General features: G+C 32.8%; 3 protein-coding genes and 1 pseudogene across 4 annotated transcripts in view; 1 reads left to right on the top strand and 3 right to left on the bottom strand.

Annotated features, from left to right (window-relative positions):
• LOC143562977 (putative nucleolar protein 5-2) overlaps positions 1 to 15,802 on the top strand; it is a 169,214-nt pseudogene extending 153,412 nt beyond the window's left edge. The window contains exon 9 of the transcript XR_013140583.1: positions 15,793 to 15,802. The product of XR_013140583.1 is annotated as a putative nucleolar protein 5-2 (transcript). The remainder of the gene's footprint in view (positions 1 to 15,792) is intronic.
• LOC143562966 (uncharacterized) lies at positions 127 to 5,364 on the bottom strand. The gene is made up of 11 exons (XM_077050624.1): positions 5,251 to 5,364; positions 4,156 to 4,413; positions 3,570 to 3,635; positions 3,355 to 3,494; positions 3,155 to 3,281; positions 2,076 to 2,230; positions 1,855 to 1,990; positions 949 to 1,033; positions 586 to 851; positions 370 to 497; positions 127 to 273 (listed from the first exon to the last, which is right to left on the bottom strand). Coding segments are annotated over exons 1-11 (1,476 nt in total). The 3' UTR covers positions 127 to 272.
• On the bottom strand, positions 7,964 to 11,182 carry LOC143562976 (uncharacterized). Its single transcript, XM_077050632.1, has 5 exons — positions 10,917 to 11,182; positions 8,897 to 9,841; positions 8,775 to 8,822; positions 8,282 to 8,695; positions 7,964 to 8,210 (listed from the first exon to the last, which is right to left on the bottom strand). The coding sequence occupies exons 1-4, from the start codon at positions 11,157 to 11,159 to the stop codon at positions 8,291 to 8,293; spliced, it is 1,641 nt and encodes a 546-aa protein (XP_076906747.1). The 5' UTR covers positions 11,160 to 11,182; the 3' UTR covers positions 7,964 to 8,210; positions 8,282 to 8,290.
• A 3,789-nt stretch (positions 15,803 to 19,591) lies between the features above and the next one.
• LOC143562971 (aspartic proteinase 36-like) lies at positions 19,592 to 23,936 on the bottom strand. The gene is made up of 10 exons (XM_077050629.1): positions 23,534 to 23,936; positions 22,256 to 22,385; positions 21,335 to 21,579; positions 21,024 to 21,251; positions 20,730 to 20,895; positions 20,473 to 20,546; positions 20,287 to 20,383; positions 20,130 to 20,196; positions 19,961 to 20,032; positions 19,592 to 19,845 (listed from the first exon to the last, which is right to left on the bottom strand). The coding sequence occupies exons 1-10, from the start codon at positions 23,779 to 23,781 to the stop codon at positions 19,676 to 19,678; spliced, it is 1,497 nt and encodes a 498-aa protein (XP_076906744.1). The 5' UTR covers positions 23,782 to 23,936; the 3' UTR covers positions 19,592 to 19,675.
• Between the last annotated feature and the right edge of the window lie 3,045 nt (positions 23,937 to 26,981).

Below are 26,981 nucleotides of genomic sequence, written 5' to 3'. Positions count from 1 at the left end.
CAAGGGGTCGACAAACGTGTAAATTGTGAAAGAAAAGGACCAAAACAAAAATATGGCATTACCATAGAATCCATGTAATTTACTCGAAAACTTACAAAACCGATAAAAGAAAACTACACTTAGACCGAAGCATGTCTACTCCTATTCTATTCCCAAATAAAAAACAATGTACAACTCACAATGCACATGCGCAAGTCAAAGTTAGTCAGCTCTTGAACAAGGGTACCACCAAAAATAGCGTAAAATAAAACATTTCGGACCTTCAATCATCGCCTCATCCAAACTCGTTGTCAGTTCCTAAGCAATAAAAAAATATTTACACAAAATGAAAACAATAATACAGAAAGAGAAATTGTTTTATTGTCTTACTAGCTATATTTACGACAGCAGTCTTTTAATCTATCAAGATCCCGTTCATTGACCATATATGCATCGGTAGGGCTGACCTGGCCTTTTAAAGTCAACCATTGACTGGCAATAAAGTCAATTCTTTTCAGCTGTAGCAAATAGTCAAAGGAAACAAGATTTGACTACAAAAAGTCAAACTTTTAAAGATGGTTTCCTGAACAATGTTATAAAGGATACAGCTGCGGTTCTTATACGCAGGTTTCTTTCTGAGCCCGTTTGATCTTTATCTGAAGAAGTTAACTGGTGATCAAGCAGCTCTTCTTCTATAATATCAATTCTACTTGCTAGAATTGATATATATTTATAAAGAATTATTGAATTCATTTTCCCTTGTTGAAATTGAGCCAATAATCTTGAAATTATGTCCCATAATGCATTTCTGGCTTCCATGTCATCAGAAGCAAAAGGAATAATATCCAAAAGACCGTGCAAGAAATCCAAATCTGCAATGTATCTAAAGTGTTAATTTTTAACTTAATATACGTATGGAAATACCAACAAAAAAAAAGATGTCGGGATTAAACTAACTGAACTAATAACCTTCATTAATCTCTAAAATCAAATCTTCAGAGGCGGTTAAAAGATTGGCGATCAGAACAGCAGCAGTAACACATGACGTGGCCACCTGATTTGCCAAAAAATAAATAAATAAAAATAAAGCATAACAATAAACCATTAAAATTAATATATATGTATATAAATATCATTAAACTATTTATAATTCGCCTTATCCACTGTTAAATTGCATTTATTTTTTTTAGTTAGGCGTTTGTACAATTTTCTCAAGATCATCTATTAAGCGATGCCCGTTCCTCTAAAATATGTATTTAGAATTGTAAACAAACCAAGATTGTTTGTGCTCGTTCTTTTAACTTTAATGGAACAAACGATCAAACACTAACAATCAATCGAACAGGGTTTTCTTGTTCGCGTTCGTTCATTAAGAAAATAAACATGTTCATTTATGTCTGTTCGTTAAACAGTCTTAACAAACGGTTCACGAACATTTATGAATGAACATAACTAAAAATAGATGAACGAACATAACTGAGTTGAAACCAGTTAAAAGTAATGTGAAGAACAATGTGTTAGCCTTAAAGGTTATTACACCTAAACTAAGTTGCAATGGGCCAAAAAATATTATATGAATATATTAATGAATGTAAACGAATGAACTTAAACAAATGTAAACCAACGAACATAAATGAGTTTCATATTCATTTGCTTAACTAAATGAATAAATATGTTCATGGTTTGTTTATTAAATAAACGAGCTTCGTGTCAAACTGTTCACTGAACGTTTGGTTCGTTTACATGCCTATATGCATTTGACTTTTAAGCAACAAATGACTTATTTCTTAACATCGACTTGATCTGATTAAAACCGAATTAAAAAAAACTAACAATAGATATAAATAAACATAATAATATAACAATATTACATACCTCAATTTTATCAGTAAGTTTTATCAGAGTGCCAAGTAGATTAAAAAGTTTCTGGCTTGAACAAAGTTCTTGAGAACAACCGTCAACTACAGTTAGGGCTTCAATAGCCCGAAGAATCGTATCAAGAACCGAGTACCTAATAAAGAATAAAACTTGTATAAAAAAATGTAACCACTAATAATAATTGACACGTCAGCATTAAATAAGTCAACACGGTGTACCTTTCGGGTGATCGTTCATCTCCTTCGATTTTACTAATCTCGAAAACCAAAAGATTTGTTAAAATACTTGGAAGCCCTAATTTCACTAATTGTGGGAGAATAAGTGTTCTTACTTCATCTTCACTTTCTGATATTGCTAACATTAAACCTACACTCTTTAAAACATGCAGTTCGTGTTAGATATTAATATATTGGGTAAAGTTAAAATACAAAGGGAGACAAAATTGAGAAGTGTGAGAAGGATTTGTGACCACACAAAAAACCCCTTAAAAATAAATTCAAAAAAATAATAAAAAAATCATAACTCAAAATATAAATAAAAAACGAAAAAAATTAAAAAACTAAAATGTTTCCACCATCATTCCCATTCATAAAAAAAATACAAAAAAATAAAAAAAAAATGACGAAAATATAACTAAAAAAATATAACTAAAAAAAGACACAATGCCGAACAAAATATAACTAAAAAATGACGAAAATTATATCGCAAAATTATAACTAAAAAAAGACACAATGCCGAACAAAATATAACTAAAAAAATGACAAAAATTATAACTAAAAAAAGACACAATATATCGCAAAATATAACCCAATGCCGAACAAAATATAACACAATGTTGAGTAATATAACACAATATAAAGAAAAAAAGACACAATGTCAAGGAAAAAAGACACAGTCAATACGAAAATAAACAAAAAACACAATGATAAACAAAAAGACACGACTTTTTTCACTTACCATTGTTTTTTTTCTTTATGAGAACAAGAAAGAAGGTGGAAACATTTTTCGTTTTTTTATTTATTTTTTTTTAAATTTTTTTTGAAGGGTTTTTTTTTTTTGCTATGGTAGGGTCTCACCGGAAGCAGCCTCTCTATCCCTATGGGATAGAGGTAAGGCTGTCTACATCTTACCCTCCTCAGAACCTACCATAGCATTGCTATTGGTGGGATATACTGAGTACGATGATGATGATGATGATGATGACGAATCCTTCTCATCCTTCTCATTTTTGTTCCCCTTTGTAGAATAACATGACCCTTAATATATTATCTTAACTAAAAATAATATCATTTACTACCTTTTCTATAAGTTGTGAATTCAATGTGTTTTCTATGATCCATAATACACTTGATAGAATATTTTCAGGCTGCAGCGCGTGGGCCCATTTTACACCTTCGCTTCCTTGAAGACATGAAGTTAACAATCTAATGGAAAATTATATATTAATATAAATATATAACCAATAGTTAAATTATGAAAATTTCTGCGAGGCATTACCTAAATTCTTCACATAAACAAGGAGTGTCGTCTACAAATAACTGATCGACAATTATTTCAACTAATCCTTTTACGGTGGCGATTTGTTTTTGTGACACTTCATGGCATGCAAGGTTCCCGATAATACCAAGGCTTATTTCCTGCAAATGAACCATTAAAAAGTGTGAAAAAATAATATAGGTGTATGATTACATAATAATGAAAATGTAACATACCGTGATACGAGGTGATTGGGAGACCGTTAATGTAGCCAAAATAACTTCAAGAATCAAATTTTGGACCTGCATGTGAGTTTTTAACCAATTAATGACTATAACCAGGGGCGTGCACGAAACAAGATAAACCGAACCAAAACCAAAAAAAAAAGCAAAAATAACAAACTGACAGTTATTTTTTGTTTTTGTAAAAATCGAATCTGTGGTTTGGTTTTGGTTTTGCATCTAATAAAAACCGAAAAAACTTAAACCGAATTAGTAGGTTTTCATTTTTTTTAAAGTAATTTATAAGAATTTAATAAATATGTACCTCCAACTTCAAAATAATTTTAGCCCAAATGTATAATAATCAGTCAGTCATTAAATAACAAAATTATTGAGTCCCAAAATCATTATTTTTAGCCAAATTTTTTTTCTTTCAGAACAAAACTTTTAAGCGCAAATGACAAATCCGAAACCGAACCGAAAACCAAACTGTTTTCAAAATTTCAAAAACCAAAATTTCGGTTTTCCGTCGGTTTTAGCCCAAGACCGAACCGTGCAGACCCCTAATACAATAACTAACTAACCAAGACCATAATGTTACCATGAATTCAGCATGGGTTCTGCTCGTTGCCAGATCCCATAATACGCATCCATATTCTTCCCAACAATCATCTCCAACTAAAGGACTCACATTTTTCTCATGATCATTAGAACCATCATCATCCATGTCATCACATTTGTTTTCCAATATTATATCATTTGATCCTTGAGTAGTAGTGGCATTCATGGCAGGTGGTAAAAGTTTTCTTATTAATGATATAATATAACTAGGGTCAACTGTTGTTGAGATGTCAAATAACTGCATCACACAATACTGCAGATTAGTATGTATCATGTAATAGGGGTTTGCATGGGTCGGTTTTGGCTTAAAACCATAACCATAGGTCCGTAACTGAAATGTCGGTAGGGGTGTGCGTGGTGCGGTTCGGTGCGGTTTTTGGCTAAAACCAAACCGAAAACCAAAACTTCAGTTTTTGAAACCGTTCGGTTTCGGTTTTTCGGTTTTCGTTTCGGTTTTTGCCATTTGAGAGTGAATATTTAAGGCCGAAAAAATGTTGGCAAAAAATAATGAATTCAGGTATAAATAATTTTGTTAATTGTAAAATAATAGACTATTATTATAAAAAATATAGGAGTTACATATTTATTAAATTCTTATAAATTATATAAAAAAAATTTTGGAATTCGGTTCGGTTCGGTTTTTTTTACATGTAAAACCAAAACCGAACCGTTAGTGCGGTTTTTACAAAAACATAAAACCAAACCGTCGGTTTTTGTATCGGTTCGGTTTCCGATCTGTTTTTTCGGTTTCTTGCACACCCCTAAATATCGGTTAATAGATATCCATAACCATAACCGATCAGTTATGGCGGTTTCGCGTAATCGGTTTTAAAGGTTATAGCGGGTCGGTTATGGGTCAGTCAACCGTGAACTTGGGTCTAGCTAAAAATAGCTCAATGCAATATAATCCGGCATTATTTGAGCCTCAAAGTTAGGGATATTGTTATTACACATGTAATATGCTATATATGAGGCAATTGGTAAAAAGTTTGAAACTTGATATCAAATTATCAATAAAGATTATAATAAAGATGTGATTTTTGCATGAAACTGAATGACGAAAAAAGAGGGTTACCTCGTCGAGTGGAGCAGGAGGGTTTTGAGCTGGTTGTTCGAATTCAATTTCTTCTTCTTCTTCTTCTTCTTCTTCTTCTTCTTCTTCGGAGATTGGTTCTGATTGAATTGACATTTTTAGGGGTTTTAGGGTTTTGGGGTTAATTTCTTGCAGCTTATTGTTATTATTTTTTTCTGATTGGAGTGATGAAGCTTCGAATTGTTTGAAACCGGTTAAGTTTGGCCAATAAAAGTCAAAACCAGTTTATGATTGGGTTTGGTTTGGGCTGAAAGTTTTTTTTATCAGGTTACGATCAGTTTTGGTTCGAGTTTTGATTGGTTTACGTGGATAAGATTGCTAACTAGTTTCGAGCCTATGGTTTCAGTTGGTTCTAAACTAATTTCTACATAATTGGTTTCAAATCAGTTCGGTTTTTGTTCGATTTTCAGGTTGATTCGGTTAACCGGTTTATTTGCCCACTCTATAATCCATATTGTTTTAAACCAAAATAATAAGAAATAAAAAGTTAACTAGTTTCACGTTAAGGAAAAGACTTTGTGTTCTATGTGATTAGGGTTGTTCGTTTGTCGCTCGAACTCGCTTGTCGCTCGCTCGGAAATTGCTCAGAAAATGCTCGGTCGTTTTTTAGCTCGATTGTAAACGAGTCGCTTTGCTTGGTTCGGCTCGGCTCGTGAACAACCATACATGTGATACATGTTCGATTCATGTCCCAAGCATTTAGTTTCAGTGGCACCAGGTGATTACGGGAGACTAGGCGAGTAGGTGGTGTTCACTAACTAGATCCTTGAACTAATGGGGTTATATCTTATCACACTGTCGTGCCTTCGGATAAGTGTTAACAGACATTGGTATCAGGTGAAGGCTTTCATTCGAGTGATCATCAAAAGAAGTTAGCCAGTAGCCAATTTCAAAGATTTATTATGTATGATTTTTTATATTTATAGAAAGATTCTATGATAATGAGTAATATTAACACTTGACTAGTTTTTATAATTAGAAAATATGTAGTTTTATTGAGCAACAAACAAAAAATGCAGTAAGAGAGTTTTAATAATTACTTAGAATACTAAACAAATTACATGTACCTATATATTTGTTATCTACTAGACAAGTACCCGCGCGATGCAACAGGAAACACATACATTTATAATCATATAACAAGTTTATGGATGTTCGTTGTTCGATTTGAAACCGAAAAACGTTCAAACCGGTCATTGGTTTGATTTCACAATTGATCTTTTCATTAACTTTTGGCCGGTCGTTTTCAGTTTTCAAATGCTCGTTTCGGTTTTCGACGACAAAACCGGTTACTAACGGTTTGACCCACGGTTTAATTTAAAATCCATTAAAACCAGACAGCAAACGCCCCTACGTAAAATGATATTTTTTAAATGCAAAAACTATAACAATATGACACTCAAATTAAAGATAAAAACATGCTCGTTTTTATGGTATAATTTCCTTAAAAAAATATTAGCACATGAAAAAGTTATTAATATTTAAAAATAATGAGGGAAGTTGAGTTAAAAATGAAAATAAAAACCATATAAGAGTGAAAGATCAAGGATCATAGTTGTAATTATTTTTAAAATTTACAAAAGTTAAGCAAAGTGAATGGGTCAATGATGTAACTATTTAATAACCTCTTTTAGTTGTTGACAAGTTTGCCCTCATCCTAGATGCATTAAAGGTTGTACCATATGTTAATTGGTTTGTGAATCCCTTAAAACCAAGGTGTTGTTTGGTGTATTATATATAGTATAGATATATTTGTTATTTGTAACTGTTGAAACTTGAAACCGAACATGTTCAAATAGAAGTAAGTCAAACGGTTCAGCCAATTTGAGATGTAAACAGTTTGGTTCATTGTTCGGTTTTGAGGTTTAACAGTTTGGTTTAACTTGAAACAAACCGTTTCAACTTTTTATATTTTAGTGTTTTGATATTTCTTTTTTCAATACTGTGTTTATATAAAATCATAAACCATTTTTATCATTTTATACTTTTTTGATAGAAATTAATGTTTTGAAAAAAAATATATATTCACACCATCACAACCAAACTTGTAAAATTGGCCTTCCGACTCGTTTGGCGTGTCATTCCTCGAAACCGTAATAACGACCCAAAATTTGTAAAACTGATTAAACCATACCATTATCACGCCCCATGGACTATTTCATACTAGACAGAAATCGGTACATCTATGCCATACACGAAATATGTATCACGCGTTCCCTTTTTTATCGTGTATCACCCTTTCCTACGATACTAAAATCTTCTTTTCGCACGCACTCATCGCCTATCACCTCTCATTCACGTATCTTTAAAATCGTGAAAACAAAATAAATTGATGATCAAGTGGATGTTAAATGATTGGATAAGTATAGAAGGCTTCTACAGTTCTACTTGTTTGTGATTTATGATTTGCCTTAAAACATATAAATATGAAGTGATTACATCAAAAACAGAGGCAACAAATTACACCTTTTGGGATGTAACATTTTGTCATTGAATAGCTGAAAGCTCCACAAAGACATAACAGTCACCTTGAGTTATGTTTGAAGGTAACTTTTAAAACCTTTCACTTTATAAAGATAAAGACATTTCACTTTAAAAAGATAAAGACATTGAATCATTATAATATGGTTAAACATCAATTAGCAAAGACAAGGTAGACCAACAAGTTTCACTTTTCAGCAAAGTAATGAAAACAAAAACCAAAACAAGACATTGCATTCTTTCATTTGTTTGGTAGCAAAACAAATATAAAAAAAACCAATAAAATGTACAACTGGGATCACAACATCAAACCAAATTGTAATACACCTACAAATAAGATGTAATGTCCCAATCCATAATAAATCACCCTCAACATAAGTTGTACAAAAAATCTTCTTTCCTTCAAGAAATTCACCATTTGTTCCTTTTGCACAGTAAAAAAATGAATTTCCACTTCTTTACTGTAAAAACAGTAAGAAAAAATAAGATGAATAATATTCAACCGTCAACCTGTTTAGCTAAACGTGTTTACCTGTGAAGCTTAGCTAGCTTGTTTTGATAACGGTTTTAAAATGCCGCCTATAGCTATGTTTCCCACTCCAGCCTCCATGGCTTCCCTCTCGTCTACCTCTCGAGTTTTCTCACTGGTCTTATTATTATTATCAACGGCTTTAGGGGCGGAATCAGCTGCAGCAGGGGTCAAACTATACGGTGGACCTCCGGTCAACCATCGGTGATTAAGAAGTTCAGCAGCTGTAGGCCTTTTATCAGGAACAAAGTCAAGTATTGGAACAAGAAAGTCAGCCAAATCATTTGCATCTTGTTCACTAAACTCGTATTTCTCCTTTAGCACTTTGTGCAGAGGCCAAAACCGTAATCGCCTGATATGCCTTAAATCCCCGTGTCGGTTAAAAAACTCACGAGAGTAACGCCCACCTAACGCTATCTGCATAAAATAAACATAATCATCAAATTATTATTATTAAAAATACAGGAATATTATCAAATAATCAAATATGACTAACCTTTCGAGGCATCATTCCAAGAAGTTCCATCATTAGAGCCAAGTGATCCTGTAAAATAAATTCATTAACTTTATTAAAATAAACATGAAATAAGACTTAATTTTGGGAAATATTATGTATACCTCATCTCTGTCATAATTATCACCACTATGAGGATCAAACAAAACATCACCAGTTGCAAGCTCAAAGCATATGCAAGCAAACGACCATAGATCAGCAGAGGTTGAGTATTTTGAACCTAGTAAAACCTCAGGACACCTATACTGTCTGGTTTGGATATCACCTGTAAACTGCTTATAAGTCCAGCACGCGTTACCAAAGTCAACCAACTTGCATTTAACATCAACCTCTGCCAAAAGCCTCTGTCTTGTAGATTTACTGCCTCGTCCACGAAGCTGGGTTCCCTGGCGGGAATTCGAATTCCTCGCTTCAGATTCATTATTGGACTCGGATTTCACAACCGATGACGTGGCCTGATCGGTACCAGTTGACTCGTTGTCTGCTTCAACTTCATCATTGTCTTCTTTTCCAGCACCATTTTGAGCAGCTTTTTTAGCCTTTTTTCTGATTTTCTTTTTCTGATTCTTGGTCAAATCACTATTATAAATCTTGACTTCTTTAGAAGAACTGGATTCAGTCGAGTTATTATCTTTGCTTGATGAAACAATAACGGGCGGGCCTGCTTTTGTTCTATCTCTTTCTGGATCAATCATGGACAGAAGTAATATGTTTTCTGGCTTAAGATCCGTGTGTATGACAGACAGTTGGCGGTGCAAGTAATCCAAACCGCCTAAAACGTGGAAGCAGATTTCCTTGACCTTGTGAAGGGGAATCCCTCTGTAATCTGAATACTTGATTAATGTCAACAAATTATCTCCCAAATACTCAAACACCATACAAACATGCTGCCCGTTCGGTCCAGAATGTTTGAAATGATCCAAAAGCTTCACCACACACCTTTTGTCATCCGGATCACCCTCAGCTATCTGCTTCAGTATGGTGATTTCATCCATTGCTGCTTCTGTATAGTGTTGAGCACTCTTTTGAACCTTTAAAGCTACATATCTCTACAAACCAAATACAAACTACTGTTTTCATTCTATCCCATTCAAACATCAAAAGATCATAAACAACATAACAGGCATTATAAAAAAATCACTTGCTAACTGTAATAACTCTGCCTAATAACCAATAAAACTAGACTAACAACACGTATTGAAATTGTAACTGCCTAAGTAAACCGTGCCAAGATATTGTCTGTTTTGCGCCCCAAATGGTCAGGAACTCACAGTTTGTTTTCACCGCCCAGGCAAAACGAGTCTTGGTAGAGAAGGTTCCCACCCCCTTATAAGGAATGCTTTATTCTCCTTCTCAACCGATATGGGATTTACATCTCCACCCCCATTAGAAACATGGTTGTAAAAATCGCGCCTAGGCGCCTATTAATCACTAGTTGGTACCTCACCAACTAGTCGCCGATTAATCACTATTTGGTAAAAATCAGTCAAAATGAAAACTTTATATAAAAATCCGGTATAATCGCTAGTCCCTACCCCACTGCCCGACTAACGCCTGGTGAGTTCTACAACAATGCTTAGAAAGCCCAACATTTTCGCTGGCACATTAATCTGACCACTGGCTCTATTACCATTTGGCTATCTTGTCAAAGTCACTCAAAATTGAAAAAAATTTTATACATAAAATTTGGTTTGTGTATGTGTGTGTATATACATATATATATATATATATGTGTGTGTGTGTGTGTGTGTAATTTTGAAAAATAACATATAAATTCCAAACTGAATACTCGCTAGTCCCTAACCCACCGCTCGACTAGCGCCTAGCGAGTTCTACAACAATGCTTAAAAAGCCCAACGTCCTCGCTGGTACATCAATCCAGCAACTAGCTCTGATACCATTTGTAACAGCACAAGTAAATCTTGTCTATGCGAGCAATTAGTCACCGCGAGTTCCTGAATGGACAATCCATCCCGGCCCAGTTTACTGGGGCTGTTAAAAGAACTAATAATGTTTAAACAAGTTTAGCAGAGTGAAATCTACAAAAACACAGGATGCATATATCTATCTATCTATCTATCTATACATATAATAACTGATGATAATAATAATAACAACATATACCGATTTTTGAGTATCCCAAGCGAGCCAAACAGTAGAGAAATGGCCCCAACCGAGCTTACTCTGGACAACATATCTGGAATGCTTAAACTTATCACCAACACGAACTGCATGATAGCCGCCGCGTCTGTAATCCTCTGTTCCTTCGTCTTCAGATGAGTAATCACTCGTCTCGCTTCGATCGTCTTCTTCTTTTTCTCCGGCGGTAACGCCGTTGTTTCTTCTTCTGTTGTTGTCTTCTGCCATTGAAGAGGATGTGAATGGAAGCTTGAGTGCGATGGATCTGGAATTGAAATTGAAATTGAAACTGAAACTGAAACTGAAACCCTAAGATGAGTGAGTGTCTCGAGAAGGTAGTATCATAAATTAGGGTTTTTATTTTTAATTTTTTTAAGTTGCTCTGTTTGTGTTTTGTTGTTATGTGGATGGGGAGAAGATTAGCTAGCTACCTAGCTGCTCTTCATTTTAATTTAAACATTTTCTATTTATTATTATTATTATTATTATTATTATTATTAATGTTGAGCACTTGGCTAAACCCGATGTTTGATGTCGCAAGGCCTATCCAGCTAGTGATATTTAGAGATGAATCATCGAGAGCTTCTATTGTGGGACTGCCCTTGTACCGAACTGAAAATTTCTATAGCGGTACCAAGGATTTAGGAAAATCGGTATCAGTGTTTGCAGGTATATCTGGTCGTCCTAGTGGTTGTAACATGAGAATATGACACATGAGTGAGATTCGAACCAACGATGTCAAAGAAAAGAAACCCTTAGGTGAACCAAGGTAAAACACGAAAATATTTTTTAATTTAGATAATAATTTTAATAAACTTTTAATGATGATGTTATTTTTCACATGTAATCTGTGTTTTTTTTACTCAAGAGTGTAATCAACTTGAGCTGACTCCAACTCTTAGGTAGCTTTTTAAGCTCGAGCTCAAACACAACTAGTTTCAAGCTCTATTCTTAAAATTTGAGCTTGTTTCGTAAATAGGTTTTCAAGCTCAACTCGGACTCGACTAGTTTTTACTTATTAAATATTTTACTTATATTTCTACTTATATTTTTGTATATATTTTATATATAACCTAATATATAATACACTTACTTTTAACAGAATTTTATATATATTAATTATTATAATGTATATATTTCATTTACTAAATAAAAATTAAATCAAATTAAAGCTCGTTTAGGCTAGCAAGCCGGCTCAAGTCAGGGCTCATTCATTAAACAAGCTTATATTTAAGCTTGAGCTTGGGCTCGAGCTTGTTGAAGCTCAGCTCAATCCAAGCTTTTAACAAGTCGGTCTCAAGTAGTTCACGAATAATTTGGCTCGTTTGCACCTCTAGCATTTGTTAGGTATCTAATTAAGTGGAATTAAAGTTGTAAAACATATATAAGATTGCATTTTTTATAAGATGTTGTCTTTTAACAAGAAACTATGTCTTTTTACTACAAATATTAATTTCAAATTATCCATGTACTTGTTATTATTATACTTAAGATTAAGTGCTCATCGGTTTTGATCTTGATGGTTTTTATTTATAATAATTTTTAACTTTTATAATTATATTATTTATTTGTGCAAAATGTTGAATAGAATCAATCATACAAATACAAAAATAATGAGCACCGGTACAATTATTATTATTATTATTATTATCATGGGAAGGGCAGACAAGAATTCATCTCCCTTATTTCTCTCTCTGAGACGCCGAAGAATTTAATATCCCCTCCTGCCGTCCAAGCTATACCCGGTTCCTCCGGCGAGTAGTTGTATGATTGCAACCATTTATCAATTGATCGGTTGGGGTTATCAATCGCGAAACCCCTGGGTCTCCAATCAACAATTCGATGGTGATCTGTTACGAAATCCATTTAATCACTGCCCTTAATCTATCCAATCACATATTGAAGAATGGACGTTTCATCTAAATCGACGTTCATCAGAGTCGATTCCATCCTTTAATTCAAGGTCCTTATTAATTTGATTTACAAACTCAGAAACTATAATATTATTTAATCATTTGCAATTTGTTTTGGTTCTCTTATCTGATTAGAGAAAAATGGTTAGTCTTCTGGTCTGCCCAATTGAATCCAGGTTAGTAATTTGCTAAGTTCGTTCTTGAATCCGGTTTCTAATGGTTTTGCTAAATTCTTCCTTCAATCTCTTTCCCGAAAGGATGAATCGTTGGAGGAAGATTGTTTTCTCGGAGTTGGAGAGAGGTCATGAATGAAAGAGATCGTAAAAAAACCAGACATTTCTGGCATATACAGTTTCTCGATTTCAATTAAAATGGTGAATTCTATTTCTCGTGGTTGATTCTTAGAATTTTGTTGTGTAATCCATTATTAGGTTAGATAGATTGTTACTGTGACTGCAACAAATTATGATCTGAAACATATTACCCACCTAATGATTATTGTTGTAGATCAGAATGTTACTGTTTTGACATTGTTCTATGGATTGAATATGGGGTTTTTATTTCATTATAATCCATCTTTACATTCATACTCAGTTGTAGAAACCAAATCATGATTCTTACTTCAAAACTTTCAAGTTGAGATTGATGTTACTTGACCATATATGTCAATGCTTTGGTAGTTTATGTTAAAACTTTATAAATTCTGTTTTTTATTTATTTGCTGCTGTTTTTTTTTTTTTTGCTGCTATTTTTATATGTTTTTTTTACTGTTTTTGGCTACTTTTGTAATTAAAAATTTGATAATTTTTGTGTTGTGAAACAGGTATAGATGTCAATGCACATGATATTCATTGCGGGGAAGATAATTGGGAAAAGCCCGATAAGCTTTTTCTTACTTATAGCTTTTATATACAACAAGTCTGTTTCTAATGTTAGCATTTAAGTAATTGGTGCTTGGGGATTGGGTTGGGAGATTTGGATGACCGCGATAGAGATTACACAATTTACCTACTTTCAGGAGGTACTATACTTGCCTTATAAACACCATAACATTCATTAATTATATTCAGTTTCTTATTTTTAATTTACAATTGTTTAAGGTCGGAAGTATTCAGTTGATGCGCTTATCTGTTGAGATTCATATTGTCTTGAATGCATCTTAATGTTACTTCAGGTAAAATTGTTTACAATTGTTTGGGCTGGAAGTATTCAGTTGATGCGCTTATTTGTTGAGATTCATATTGTATTGAACGCATCTTAACGTCACTTCAGGTAAAATTGTTTACAAATGTTTAGGCCGAAAGTATTCAGCTGATGCCCTTATCTGTTGAGATTCATATTGTCTTGAACGCATCTTAATGCTACTTCAGGTAAAATTGTTTACAGTTGTTTAAGGCCGGAAGTATTCATTTGATGCCCTTATCTGTTGAGATTCATATGGTCTTCAACACATCTTAATGTTACTTCAGGTATATATATATTTGTTTTGTTCATCTTATGCTTATACTTTATATAGTAATGTGTTTTTTGCGAACTTTGGTTTATAAGGTGTTGAGCATTTCAAGCAAATCAAATATTATGATTGTATCACTTATGTGTAGCTTTTCACTAAATGAGTAAAGCTTCTATTTGGATAGATAACATAGATTTAATTAGAAGAAAAAATAATTAATTTTTTTTCAAGTTAAAAGGAATATTCAAAACAATGGTTATCTTGTAAGAAAGAAATGAGTGCATATTAACTAGAGCATGCAAGTCTGGACCATGTTTAGAAGCATATTTGAGTTTTTGAGGCATAATCACGTGCGTTGCTTGATTTAGGCCTTGTGTATGTTATTGCGTGTTATTTTTTTTTATAATAAAAATTGCCATTTTGGTCAATTTTACACAAGGCTATTGGTAAGGTTATAATACATATCGCTAATAATTTGGCTCAAATTATTCTTTATTGTCTTTAGACAATGTTTGTCTTTTTAGGATGCCACAAAGTATCAAGATACAATCACGCTTTTTGAACATTTTCATATCGCAAGTAATCATCCAAATGATATTCTCGAGCCCGTGGACGATGCATTCGCCAAAAGGAAAACATGGGAGGCCAAATCTGATAAAGCAGATTTTAGAATCATGAATTATCTAAAATCTCCTCTTGCAATGATGGAACCTCAGGTATGGAGTTTTTCCAAATTATTAACTATGAATTAAGAGTAGTTACCCAAACTTCGGCTTAAGAATGTTTTTTTCATATAAGATGCATTTGGAATAGAGATATAGATTACCAATGTGTATATTAGATTTAGCTCCCTTTTGTTTTCCAAGAGATGTGAAACTGATGTATTGCTTAACACCAAATTTCTTTTAAAAATAACTGATGGAGATATGAATATAATGATGTAGGAAGTTCTATGCTTTAAATACCATTAGGCATGTTAGAGTTAAAAATATAACCCGAATGAGTTCCTCTTTCTATGATATTCAGTATTGGATTCCTAAGACAGCTCTACGTGAGAATGACATGGCACGGTTTCTATAGTATTCATATAGGTTGCTTGGAGCTTGTGGAACTACAATCACAAGGAGCCCGATTATGATGATTAATTGCTTCATCATGATTATTAACTTTTCGTGTTCGACCCTCGGTTCTTGTATTAATAACGGTATATTGGTATGTTTCTACTTTGGACAACAATATATGCACCTCATTACCCAACTACAACTATAAATCCTTTTTGAGCTGAAATTTTATTAATATAGGTCAAAGCCATGTTTACTCGACCAACATTGGCTAGCATTGACTCAAACGATTTGTCAATTGGACTTAAAGCAAATTTGAAGTTCTCACCTGATTAAGTAAGTTTAAATTCAATCTTCTCTTCAGATGGTTATATAGCGGTTTATGCAACGGGACACTTAGACCCGGTAGATAGTGAGTGTGTTGCAAACTATAGTTTGAAACTGTGCAAACGATTTGCTTTAATTTGGGTGGTTCCATCAATTGTTTATTAACATATCTACTAAAACTGTCTTCTATTTCTAAATTTGTAAACGATTATTGTGTTAATTAAGATCACTAAAACTACTAATCACTAACACTTATGTTCTTAATGTCTTTAATTGCTGCAGATAGATGAATACTCGTACTTACGACAGTTGCTTCAACTTCAGAATTTGAATTCGTCTATGTTAGGGAAACGGTTAAATCAAGACCGACTCACATGGTTTTGTGGGTTAATTTCAGTAAAGGTTGTGGTTATCAGTTTAGTGTTGATTTTTCGATTTATTTTGAGGTAAAATCTGAAACTCCTCATATTTAAGTTTAGTTAACCCTTGAGATTTGTATCTCAATAAAGAAATGAAATTTCATATATTTATGTAGGCATTACTTGATGACATCAGCCAAGATAAGAATATTGTGTTCCAACGGCTTAGAGAGATTGCAAACGCATATCAATATTGTGGGCAGCCATCTATAAATGACAGAAAACACGTTCAAGATTATGGGAAAATGGTTGCAACATACGTTGCTACTACAAACATAACAAAGTTAACAGGGGTTGGGAAAAAGTCAATCTTGATGGTGGTATTGATATACTACTTACCAATAGTGTGCCTTCAAGGACGTGCAGTGCGGGATGGTTCGGAAAACGTCAATCTTGATAACTGTATGGATCTCTTCCAATAGCATGCCTTCAAAGAAATGCGAGTATATTAATCGAATTATTAGTTGTTTGGACTTTTGACGGACACCAGAGAAGTTAGTTCTTCGCCTATTACATTGGTCGACTTGAACTTCCCTCTAGTCCTAGAATCATGATGAGAAAGTCGTAGGTGAAAGCGGGCCTTTCACCCATACTCATGAAAAAATGGGGGAGCTTACTTATCCATTTCGAGATAGTTGCCACCTATATGTTTTGATTCATTTACTACAAGAAAGCCACTATTCCCTCCAAGCGTAGGTCGAGATTGAAAGGCAAGAAGGAGTGTTCAAGCCGTAGATGGTTCCCGGTTATGCCTGTTTCCTCTCTTCCATTGCTTTACTTCATAATCATAAGGAGACTAGGTTATTCTCATTCCTGCTTCAGTCCATCAATGCAGGCGGTTAGACTCTTGCTATAGATTAGGGCCTCTATCGTGCTATTCTATACATAGGTAAGCGACAAAGACAAGGGATCTCTCTCGCTATATAGATGGTTGCTGCTTGCAAGAAGCGTCTCTTCCCTTTCAAAAAATTGAAAAAAGAAAGAATTTTTCCACAGGTATTCTACGCTCGCTCTCTACTCCCCGAAAGCTCACTCACAATCTATGGCTCACTTAGGGCTAGAAAGATAGGCTTCTTCATACAAAGCCAACCGGGAACCCTATTTCGACAGATCAAACTAGCTAGGATCGAGGATTCACGCCTTCCCTTCCGCTTACACCATTTCTTTGTGAAAGAAGTTAGACGACACAGTTCTTTTTACTATGACTTTCAAAAAGAGTTGCCTTATCTCGGTAACGGGGTCTGTTGATTCGGAATCGTGGGATGAGTAGATGTAACAGATGATGAATCTTTCTGTGAGATTCCAGGTATTAAATAGTTCCTTCCCGCGTCAATTGCCAATTCTTGGTCATTGAGATTCATGGGCGATTCGGATGTTTATTTAGGTTTGGAACCCTATATTTATTTTTTCCCCTTTCAAATAAAACGAAATGCTTTTAAGTTTTTCTTTTTGGAATCGTGTTAGGTCTAATTCCTATTACTTTTTGGCTGAATTATTCGTCACTGCATATTTACAAAACAGGCGCGGCGATCAGTTGGACCTTTGAATCATTAACATCTCTTTTTTTATTGACTTCCTCCTTTTTTTATCCGCAGGAGGTTCACTTCAGGTTGCTGTTCAAATGAGTGAAGTTATTGAATTCTAATTAGACTTAACAAGAACAACTGTATTTATGTTTCGTGACGGTGGTTAAAGAAAGTTGGTGATAGGTGGTAAAGGGAAATTGGTGAGCTTTGAAGCCCGTAGAATTAACTCAGTTGTGAATGTTGTAAAACTGTAGTGAGTGACCTACCAAGCTGCCTTTTTGGTTGCATTATCTTCATTCCACTTGACTGCCTTGATTTTGTTGTTGCATGCTAATTGATTTCATCAAGTTTTATATCTTGCTTTAATGCAAAATGTTTTTTTTTCTATTTCTAAAATTATATATAATCGAGTTACATATAATGAGGTTATTGAAGAAATTAACGATGACTGATATACTATGAGTTTTACAATTTGCAGATATTGAAATTTTTATTGCAGATAATTTTTATTATAATTATTAGTATTAGTATTATTGATATAACTATTTTAAATATTATTATTGTTAAATAAAACAATAAAATAAATAAACTAATAACGAAACCAACAGATTACTCTACAGGATATCACAATATGATTGAAAAGTTAACATAGCCGGGTACCGTCTTGCAAATTGTCATATGTTGACCTTATCATTTCTCACTCTCTTTGTCTCATTTGCCTTGTTTTTACTCAACATATACTAAGATCTTTTGCATTGACCTATAGCGAATTATGATACAGTCACGAACCGTACCGATGCCATCAAATTCATGTAGCATCTCCGCCCCAAACCGAGCTCATACCGACCAATCCGTGTTGTGTCCCCGCCGCAACGCGCGGGCATACTTACTAGTATAATATAATAACTTAATACGAATACTTTATTAAATGTGTTGATATCATTTATCTAGTCGTATTCATGGACAATTATTCTAATTTTAAAAGAGGAATTATGTTGTTTTGAAGAACAATCCAACTAATATGGCTTTTAAGGAAAGGAAGTATGATTTCTTCACAAATATATTTTAATTTAAAGTATAGTTAGTGTATGTTACGTGAGCTTAAATAATTGCTTTATATAGCTACAAATTAGAAAAAAGAGTATGATTTTCTAGCTTTTGATCATGTAACGGATAAATCGAGAATAATTCGTGGTTCATAAAGTACAAGAGATATAAGAGATAAAAGATAACTTATTCACTAAAATATAATAGATAGCTAAAAGAAGAATAATCGTACTTATATAGTAGAAGATACATAAGATATTAAGAGCTCAACTATCCACTAAAATCTGATAGCTAGTTAAAATTTTTAACTTTATTACATTTTTAACATTTTTATCTTAAAAAATAAATAAACTCAGATACATAAATGTCTTGTGTATTACATTCAAAATAATATATATAAATCGGGTTTTAAAGTTCGCAACACAATTTTGAAACGGGAATGAACCCTCCTCGCACACTATATATACGTATAATTATGACTATAACAAACCTAGAAAGTAGAAAATAAGGCGTTTTTTACAATGTTGGGTTTCTTTTTTAATGATGTTTATGGGCAAGTCACACCTAGAATGTTAAAATCAGCATGAACGATTAATATTCAGTTTAAAAAATGCTCACTCAAGTATTATATATAGCAGTTCAAAGGTGTTTAACAAAAAAAAAATTAGTTATTTATTTATTCTAGTTTCTTGGAATAGACAATGAGTTGGTGTTTGTGTGAACATTGCCCAAGTCCAATCATCACACCCACCCTGTTGCCGGAGTTGACCGGTTTTATGCATTCTAAAGTCCCCTAATCACATTGAATAAAAAACAAAATATCTTAAAATCTGACCCAACAAAATCACATCAACTTCTATAGTTGTATTTTTTTATATATACACGTACAATGTATAAACTATTTGTGTATATAAACATAAGAATCAACCAATATGTAACAAGTCAAACCAAAAAGTCAATAAAAAAGTTATAATCAAGAGAAAAAAAAAGACAATCGACTACAAACCGCCAACTGTCACCGCCAAGTGTAATATAGAAGCAAGAATAAGAGCTGCGATCACTTCAAAACGAGTAATCTGCAATGACGAGCCGGCGTTGAACTGACCGGCGTTTACAACTTCACTTCTTCCGCCTATTGTGGTAGCAGACACGTTTACGGATGATGTACCTAGTAACATGGTTTTAACAACTGTTAGGTAATATTTAAAAACCAAGCACAACATGTTTTGTTACATTTGATTGTCACTTGTAAAACTAATATATGCAATGCTATGCAAACTTACAATCATAATCCGACCACCCGATCCGTTGACCGCCCAAATCATAAACAATAATCTTGTCTTTAAGAACTAGGTCTGCATCACCAAATAAAATTAAACAAAATTAAAAAAAAAAACTAAAAAATTGTTAAAAGTCGTAAATATCTTCGGTTTCTATGAAATATAATTATACCTCCTAAAATGGTTATTCCTTGGTTGGAAATTGTTTGAAAGCCAATGCACCACACTTCAGCACCGTTCTACAAACACGTTTTGTCGTTAAAATAAACTAACAAATATTATGATCTACTAACATAGTATAATATTATAACGTATAAGTTACAACATACCACTGAATTCTGCTGAAGAAGGTAGTCCTGAGGTCTTAAACGCATTGAAGCCCCACCCGCGAAGTTTAAGCTTGCAGTCGGGAATACATCAGACACGCTGAAAATAACGTTAAAAGCTTCGTATTATATTACCAAAATGAAACACATATAATATGCAATACTTATGTACATGTTCTTATTGTATACCTTGAGGTAATTAAATAACACCGGTTGCCCTTTGAAATAAGCGGCTGCACAGATTGTGAAACCGATCGTGTAATCTGCATAAACAAAAGCGATAAACGACATTAATGTAACATTTGACTAGACACATTAGTCAAACATAAATAAAACCAACATTATGATGTCAAAAATAAGGAATCTTGTGCATTAAAACTAATAATATAAATGTTTTGCAAAACTTTGATAAAATAAATATTTAAATTTTGAAGTATTGTACTTACAGTATCGACAAAAGGCGTATAAGCATCTTCTGCAAGGTATGTTAAAGTTGTTCCTGAATCGATTATGGTTCCACCTTGGTTGTCCGATATTGCAAAAGTTGACGGGTCAATGGGCAACGTTTGACCATTCACAGAAATACTCTCCAAATTCACATTGTAATGCGGCCTAAAAACGTCGTAAATTCATATTATGCGCGTTTATTTGTTGCATGAATACATTATATATACAAATGTTTGACACGTTTATAGTTTAGCGAAACTTTTATTATAAAATATAATCTAAAGAACACTTACTGTGATTGGACAAGTGGCGTATAAACCATATTCGGGTCGATTATTTGACCAATTACCAAAATACCCCCACCACTGCCAGTGCCAACAAGGCAATGAGAGAACGAGTCAGGGGCAATCCCTTGTGAAGAAAGCTGTGAAATTATAGACAAGCCATTTTGACCAAACCCAAATATCCCTTCAACCGCTCTATCGGTTTTAGTCAAATCTCCTGTCTGCGACGTGCTACAACTGTTGCATAAACCCGTAAAATATTTAAATAAATATTATAAAAAATGTTATAAAAAGTATTATAAAATATTAAATAAACTTACCCAAATACAACATTGGCTGATGAATTTGATGACTCTGGACCGAGACCGATTGTGTTCAAATGCATGTAATCAGATACATAATAACCAGAAGTCCCGCTACCGTCTCCATACTGAAATTTATAGCTGCATTGGCCGTTAGAACAGCCCGAATCAGATGACCGGCTCGCTTGAGAACACCTTGAGTCTGAACAACTAACTGTAGAGCTCGTTGACGAGCTTGACGAGTCATAGAACTCGATTGGAATCTGTTACCAAAAAAAAAACATAACATCATTAATTCATAGTTCACTTACAAGTGACAATAAGAATCTGATTCAAAGTTATAAGTGTTTTAGAAGAAATATAAGTTATTGCATATTTGCATGTGGTTGAAGTAACAAGGTTTAAAATTTTAATATTTATTTTTTATTTAGTAGCTCATGTAATATATAATTTGATTTTTCTCTTAACAACTTTTTAAAGCTAACTTTTTTTTAAAAATCTAAATGCATAGTTTATTTAAAATTTTTTGATTTTCTGATATATAAATTTAATTGATAACCGAGTTCTTTCAAAATAATGTATTTTTATGACACAAAAAATACATTATTTTGAGAAAAGAAAAAAACTCGGTTTTAATAAAATTTATATCTAAATGCCTCGGTTTTAATAAAATTTATATCTAAATGCTGACAGAAAAATCAAATTATATGTTAATGGATTACCTAATAAAACAACAAAATACTCGATCTTGAAAGATTCTTGAATAAAATCAAATTATATGTTAAACGAGTTGCCGAATAAAATACTCAACCGGCGCCTGAGTGGACCACCTAAATTTGATTAAAATTTTGTCGTTCACAAAAAATCAATTCTGTTTCCTCTAAAACACCTTGAAATGCATAAAATTCTGATAATAACAAATAACTAGAGTAATCATACTTGAAGTCCGCTGGATGTCGGGCACCCGTTACACGGGTTGCAACTAACCCATAACACATCACTTCCGGTGTCAATTTGCACATAATAATCCCTTGGTGGAGTTCCTAGTTGTACTTTTGTATAGTACAGCCTACAATCATTAACCACTATTATTAATCACAATTCCAATAATTTTAAAGAATAATATCCAATCATTCCTTGACTTAAAAGTCAATGATAACCAACAATTAACCATAACAAAATGACTTAAAATCTGAACATGAAAGTATAAAACAATCAAAATTAAGATAGAAATGAAACGAAAATAAAAAAATATACGAAACCAAAAAAATCGAATTAACCAAGCTGGAACAAAAATCAACAGTTTGGTTTTATGTTTTTGTAAAATTCAAGCATTTTGTTCAGTTTTAGTTTTACATGCAGTTAAAGCTGAAAAAAGCATAAGTGAACCAAACTTACTGACTTTTTTTAGTCTTTAATTAATTTATAATAGTTTAATATATAATTTAACCCAAATATTTTAGCTCAAATGTATAATAATTAGTTAATTCTTAACTAAAAAAAACTAAGCCTAAATTCATATTTTTTGCCAAATTTTTTTCGGGTCCCAAAAATTTCAAACTCAAATGAATTTTTTTTTATTTTAGTCTTTAAGTAATTTATAATAGTTTAATATATAATTTAACCCAAATATTTTAACTCGAACGCATAATACTCAACTAACTCTTAAATAAAAAAATTAAGCCTAAATTCATATTTGTTTTCCAACTTTTTTTGTTCGGCCCAAAATTTTCAAACCCCAAATGAATTTTATTTTTCCATTTTAGTCTTTTAAGTAATTTATAATAGTTTAATATATAATTTAAAACAAATAATTTAGCTCAAATACATAATAATCAACTAATGCTTAACTAAAAAAATTTAAGCCTAAACTCATATTTTTTGCCAACTTTTTTTTACGGCTCAAAATTTTCAAACCCAAATGAATTTTCTTTTTCCATTTTAGTCTTTAAGTAATTTATAACAGTTTAATATATAATTTAACCCAAATATAGCTTAAATACATAATAATCAACTAACTCTCTTAACTAAAAAAAAATTAACCTAAACTCATATTTTTCACCGACTTTTCGGCCCAAAATGTTCAAACCCAAATAAAATGAAAAACCAAAAAATCCGAACCAAAAACAAACATTTTTCAAAAACTCTGTTTCTGTTCCGTTTCATCCTAACCCGAACCGAACCATGCACACCCCTAAAATATATAAACTCGATTACCCAACACGATACGGATCATAAGTCCCTTCAACCGGGAAATCAACAACATCCGGCGAACTCTGCTGTTGCAATATCCTCCGGTGCCGGAAACTATCTCTGTTCTTAAGTTCACCCAATTCTATCCGATGGTCCACCGGAAAAGCTCTTTCCAGCGTCAAACTCGCCGGAAACTCACCCAAAACCACCACCACCGTCTGCAGTAACACCACCAGTGCCACTGCACCGGTTAATGGCAGTCTTGTCAGCATTTGATTGTCTTTTGTTACGTGAATTGTTTTTGTATGTGTAATTTGATGGGTTGGGTTGAAAACTTGAAATGTTTTGATAATGAAACAGAGGTTTGAAAACTGTTTTTCGCTGGAATAATCAACGGGTTGATAATTGTTATTGTTATTATATATATAGTATTATTTTGTATTTGTTTGTTTGGTATAGCCGACAAAGGTTTTAATTCTAAAGCACGTTACTTATATGGCCCTTCAATTATGGTTTAACTTGCACTTTTTAACAGAATGTAATTTATTAACCTTTTGAAATTTGATGTACTTTTAGACAAAATAATTCAGGAGTGTGTACGGTTCGGTTTTGGTTAAATCGAATAGGTTTGAGAATTTTAAAAATTATTTGGTTTGCTTTTTGATTTTCAGTGTAGGCTTGGTTTGATTTCGGTTTTTTTAGTTTTGCCATTTGAGCTTGAAATATTTTTGGGCTGAAAAAAGATTTGGTTGAAATAATGAAGTTGGACATAGATCATTTCGTTGACTAATAACAAACTGACTATTATAAATTTTGGTGAATACAGTGTTGCAAAAATCCCGACTAGGCATCGATTAATCCATAATTCTCACATCACTGATTAATTTTGGGCTAGTTGGCTAATTAAATAGTCAACGATCAAATCCGGCTAAAACAGGCGGTTTACAGCGAGATTTTAAACAAAATCAGCGGTTTCCAACGATATTCCGACCAAAATCGGTGGTTTCCGATGAGATTTCAGCAAAAACTAGCGGTTTCCAGCCAATTTTTGGCCAAAATATGTTTGTTTATGTATAAAACTGAAAATTACATATAAAAATGTGTTCATGTATATATAAAACTGAAAAATATATATTAAAGTCCGATTAATCGTTAGTCCTCACCCCACCGCCCTACTACCAACTAACAATTTTCACAACATTGGGTGAATATATTTGAGTTGCATATTTTATAAAGTATTATAAATTTAATTAAAATAAGAAAATAATTTTTTAACAACTTAAAATGATAAATTGCTTTACTATGTCATGCAATCATTTTTCAACCGAATTCAAAGCAAAACCAAAATTGAACCGTAAATTCTGTTTTACAAAAACAAAAAACTAAACCATCCTTTTTTGTTTCGGTTTTAGATCCGTATCTTCGTTTCATGCCCTTTTTAAAATTAAATAATTTTAAAATTAGTATGTTTATTTAAACATTTATCCTTTTCCTTGGAAGTTAAAATAGAAATGATTAAATTTTCAACAATGTAACTTTTTCGTGCAAAAATAGGTTGAAATCTTATAGCGACTAATAGTAACATTTCATACTTCAAATCGTGAATGCAGTGTTGAATAACCGATTACCAAGTGAGTATTAACACCTAAGCGGATTTAACTCGGACATGAACATCAATCGGTTTCTACTTACATCATCATGTGAACACAACACACCACAACCACCTACGAAACAAGAAAATACAATATTTATCTAATAAACCAAAGTAAAGGGGTTGAAAGGTTCATTATAGTAACCTAAATGGAACCTTCGTAGAATATGAAAAGAAATTGCGTGCATGTCATCATCATATACGTGTACACCACCATTTACCATTAATTCAATTTTGACCAAGAGCATTGAAGACTTGTACCATGTTCCTAACTTGTTGTACCAAACTAGATATTATTTTCTATGTAACTATATTACTAGTTTCTTGACTTTGGAATTTGACTTGGTAAATTTTATTTTTCCGGACCTTTAGTTTTTTGGTGGTCAACGGGTCGTTTAGGAGAGTAGGTAAAGTAATCCAATACTTATGATAATTTGTTGAAACTACCGAGGCCGGTTTGGGGCATTGACTAGTTCTTAATCTTCAATTATTAAAATTTATAATGAGTAGTTATGTGATATATAATATTATGTTTTATGATATTATACGGCGACTAAGAACATGTGTCATATCGAGTAGCTAGTGTCGTTCATTGCCATCTCAACTCTATAATCTTCGTTTAATTATTTAACATGTGTTATACCTCTCATTTATCATTAACTTTTTTATTTATCTTTTAATAACATTTAATGTATGTTTTATTCATCGTTCTGTTTATGGCATCTCATGGATGCGAGTCTGTGAGCTCACTCACCCATAGTCTCATGCATGAACAATGTTTTCAGACCATATAATGCCCTAAGAGAGGATGGTGTGGGGGCTTTATCCTACCTTATAATGCTCATATAATCACATCTTTTTAAAGTTGAATAATGATAATCTCACGTAAGAAAATTGTTGTCACGGGTCCCACATTTGACATTTCACACCATTTGTTTTTATTGAACTCATGTTAAAACTTAGCCCCGTTAATTGTTTTTCGGATTTCAAACTGATGTTTTAGGGATTATGATCGAAAGAATGATACGAATTGATTGGTGTAAAACTTATCTCAAAACAAGGCTTCAAATAACGAAACAATGCTTCAATTCGGGTGTTTGAATTTCTAATTAACAAAACTCAAGTTGTTTACAGCACCGTTTCGATATAAGTTTTTAGTGTTTTACATTAATCTACTCATATCCTTCTTCCGATCAAAATTCTTAAAATATCAGTTTGAATTCCATTAGGGTTTTTGTTCTTTTTTTAACGAAGATCCAATAAAAACAAAGAGTATGAAATATAAAAGATGGGATCAATGACAATAATTTTCTTACGTGAGATGAGACTATTATTATCCAACCTAAAAAGTGGGATTAATAAAGTCTAATTTTCCTAGTAAAAACCAAAAGAAAAAAAATTGTATTTAAAACGAAAATTTTAGTGAATGAAAATAAAACCAGGAGATCCCACAAACAAAACACGTTGGTTTTATAGCTTTTTAACAAATAAGTGTATTTGGCTTGTGGATGTTACTTTACTTAGCATGGTGGGTTGTCCCCACAAACTAAGGTGAATATGGATTGAATACCAACTTTCATTTACATAATCAACTTTAAAACTTTAAGCCACTTCAAATTTATCTTCTGACTATGCACTTTGCCAAAAAGCATAGTGCACAATTTTTTACTCAAACCTTTAGCTTTATTTGTTGAGTTGTCTTTTTAGGCAAACACCTTGTTTCTTTGATTAATAATACTATGGTTTATTAAATTTGATGGGTAAAGCTATAGATATTCCTTTATGTCCATTTTGTTACTTTGTAATGAGGTGAAGGAGATT

This window comes from Bidens hawaiensis, unplaced genomic scaffold (assembly GCF_021521415.1).
Source record: "Bidens hawaiensis isolate Kalapana, Puna unplaced genomic scaffold, B.hawaiensis_p1.1 tig00021185_1, whole genome shotgun sequence".
Lineage (NCBI taxonomy): Eukaryota > Viridiplantae > Streptophyta > Magnoliopsida > Asterales > Asteraceae > Bidens > Bidens hawaiensis.
Note: the sequence above shows the minus strand (reverse complement) of the source record. Positions and strands in the feature narration are given on the sequence as shown.

Coding starts and splice junctions, on each gene's coding strand:
- LOC143562966 (XM_077050624.1), bottom strand. CDS start 5,364: ATGTCAATTCAATCAGAACCAATCTCCGAAGAAGAAGAAGAAGAAGAA. Junction 4,414..5,250: donor CTCCTGCTCCACTCGACGAG/GTAACCCTCTTT, acceptor TGTGTGATGCAG/TTATTTGACATCTCAACAAC. Junction 1,034..1,854: donor AACTTACTGATAAAATTGAG/GTATGTAATATT, acceptor TTGGCAAATCAG/GTGGCCACGTCATGTGTTAC.
- LOC143562976 (XM_077050632.1), bottom strand. CDS start 11,159: ATGGCAGAAGACAACAACAGAAGAAGAAACAACGGCGTTACCGCCGGA. Junction 9,842..10,916: donor CTTGGGATACTCAAAAATCG/GTATATGTTGTT, acceptor TTTGGTTTGTAG/AGATATGTAGCTTTAAAGGT. Junction 8,823..8,896: donor ATAATTATGACAGAGATGAG/GTATACATAATA, acceptor TTTATTTTACAG/GATCACTTGGCTCTAATGAT.
- LOC143562971 (XM_077050629.1), bottom strand. CDS start 23,781: ATGCTGACAAGACTGCCATTAACCGGTGCAGTGGCACTGGTGGTGTTA. Junction 22,386..23,533: donor TATGATCCGTATCGTGTTGG/GTAATCGAGTTT, acceptor TAATGATTGTAG/GCTGTACTATACAAAAGTAC. Junction 20,197..20,286: donor TTCTTCAGCAGAATTCAGTG/GTATGTTGTAAC, acceptor ACGTGTTTGTAG/AACGGTGCTGAAGTGTGGTG.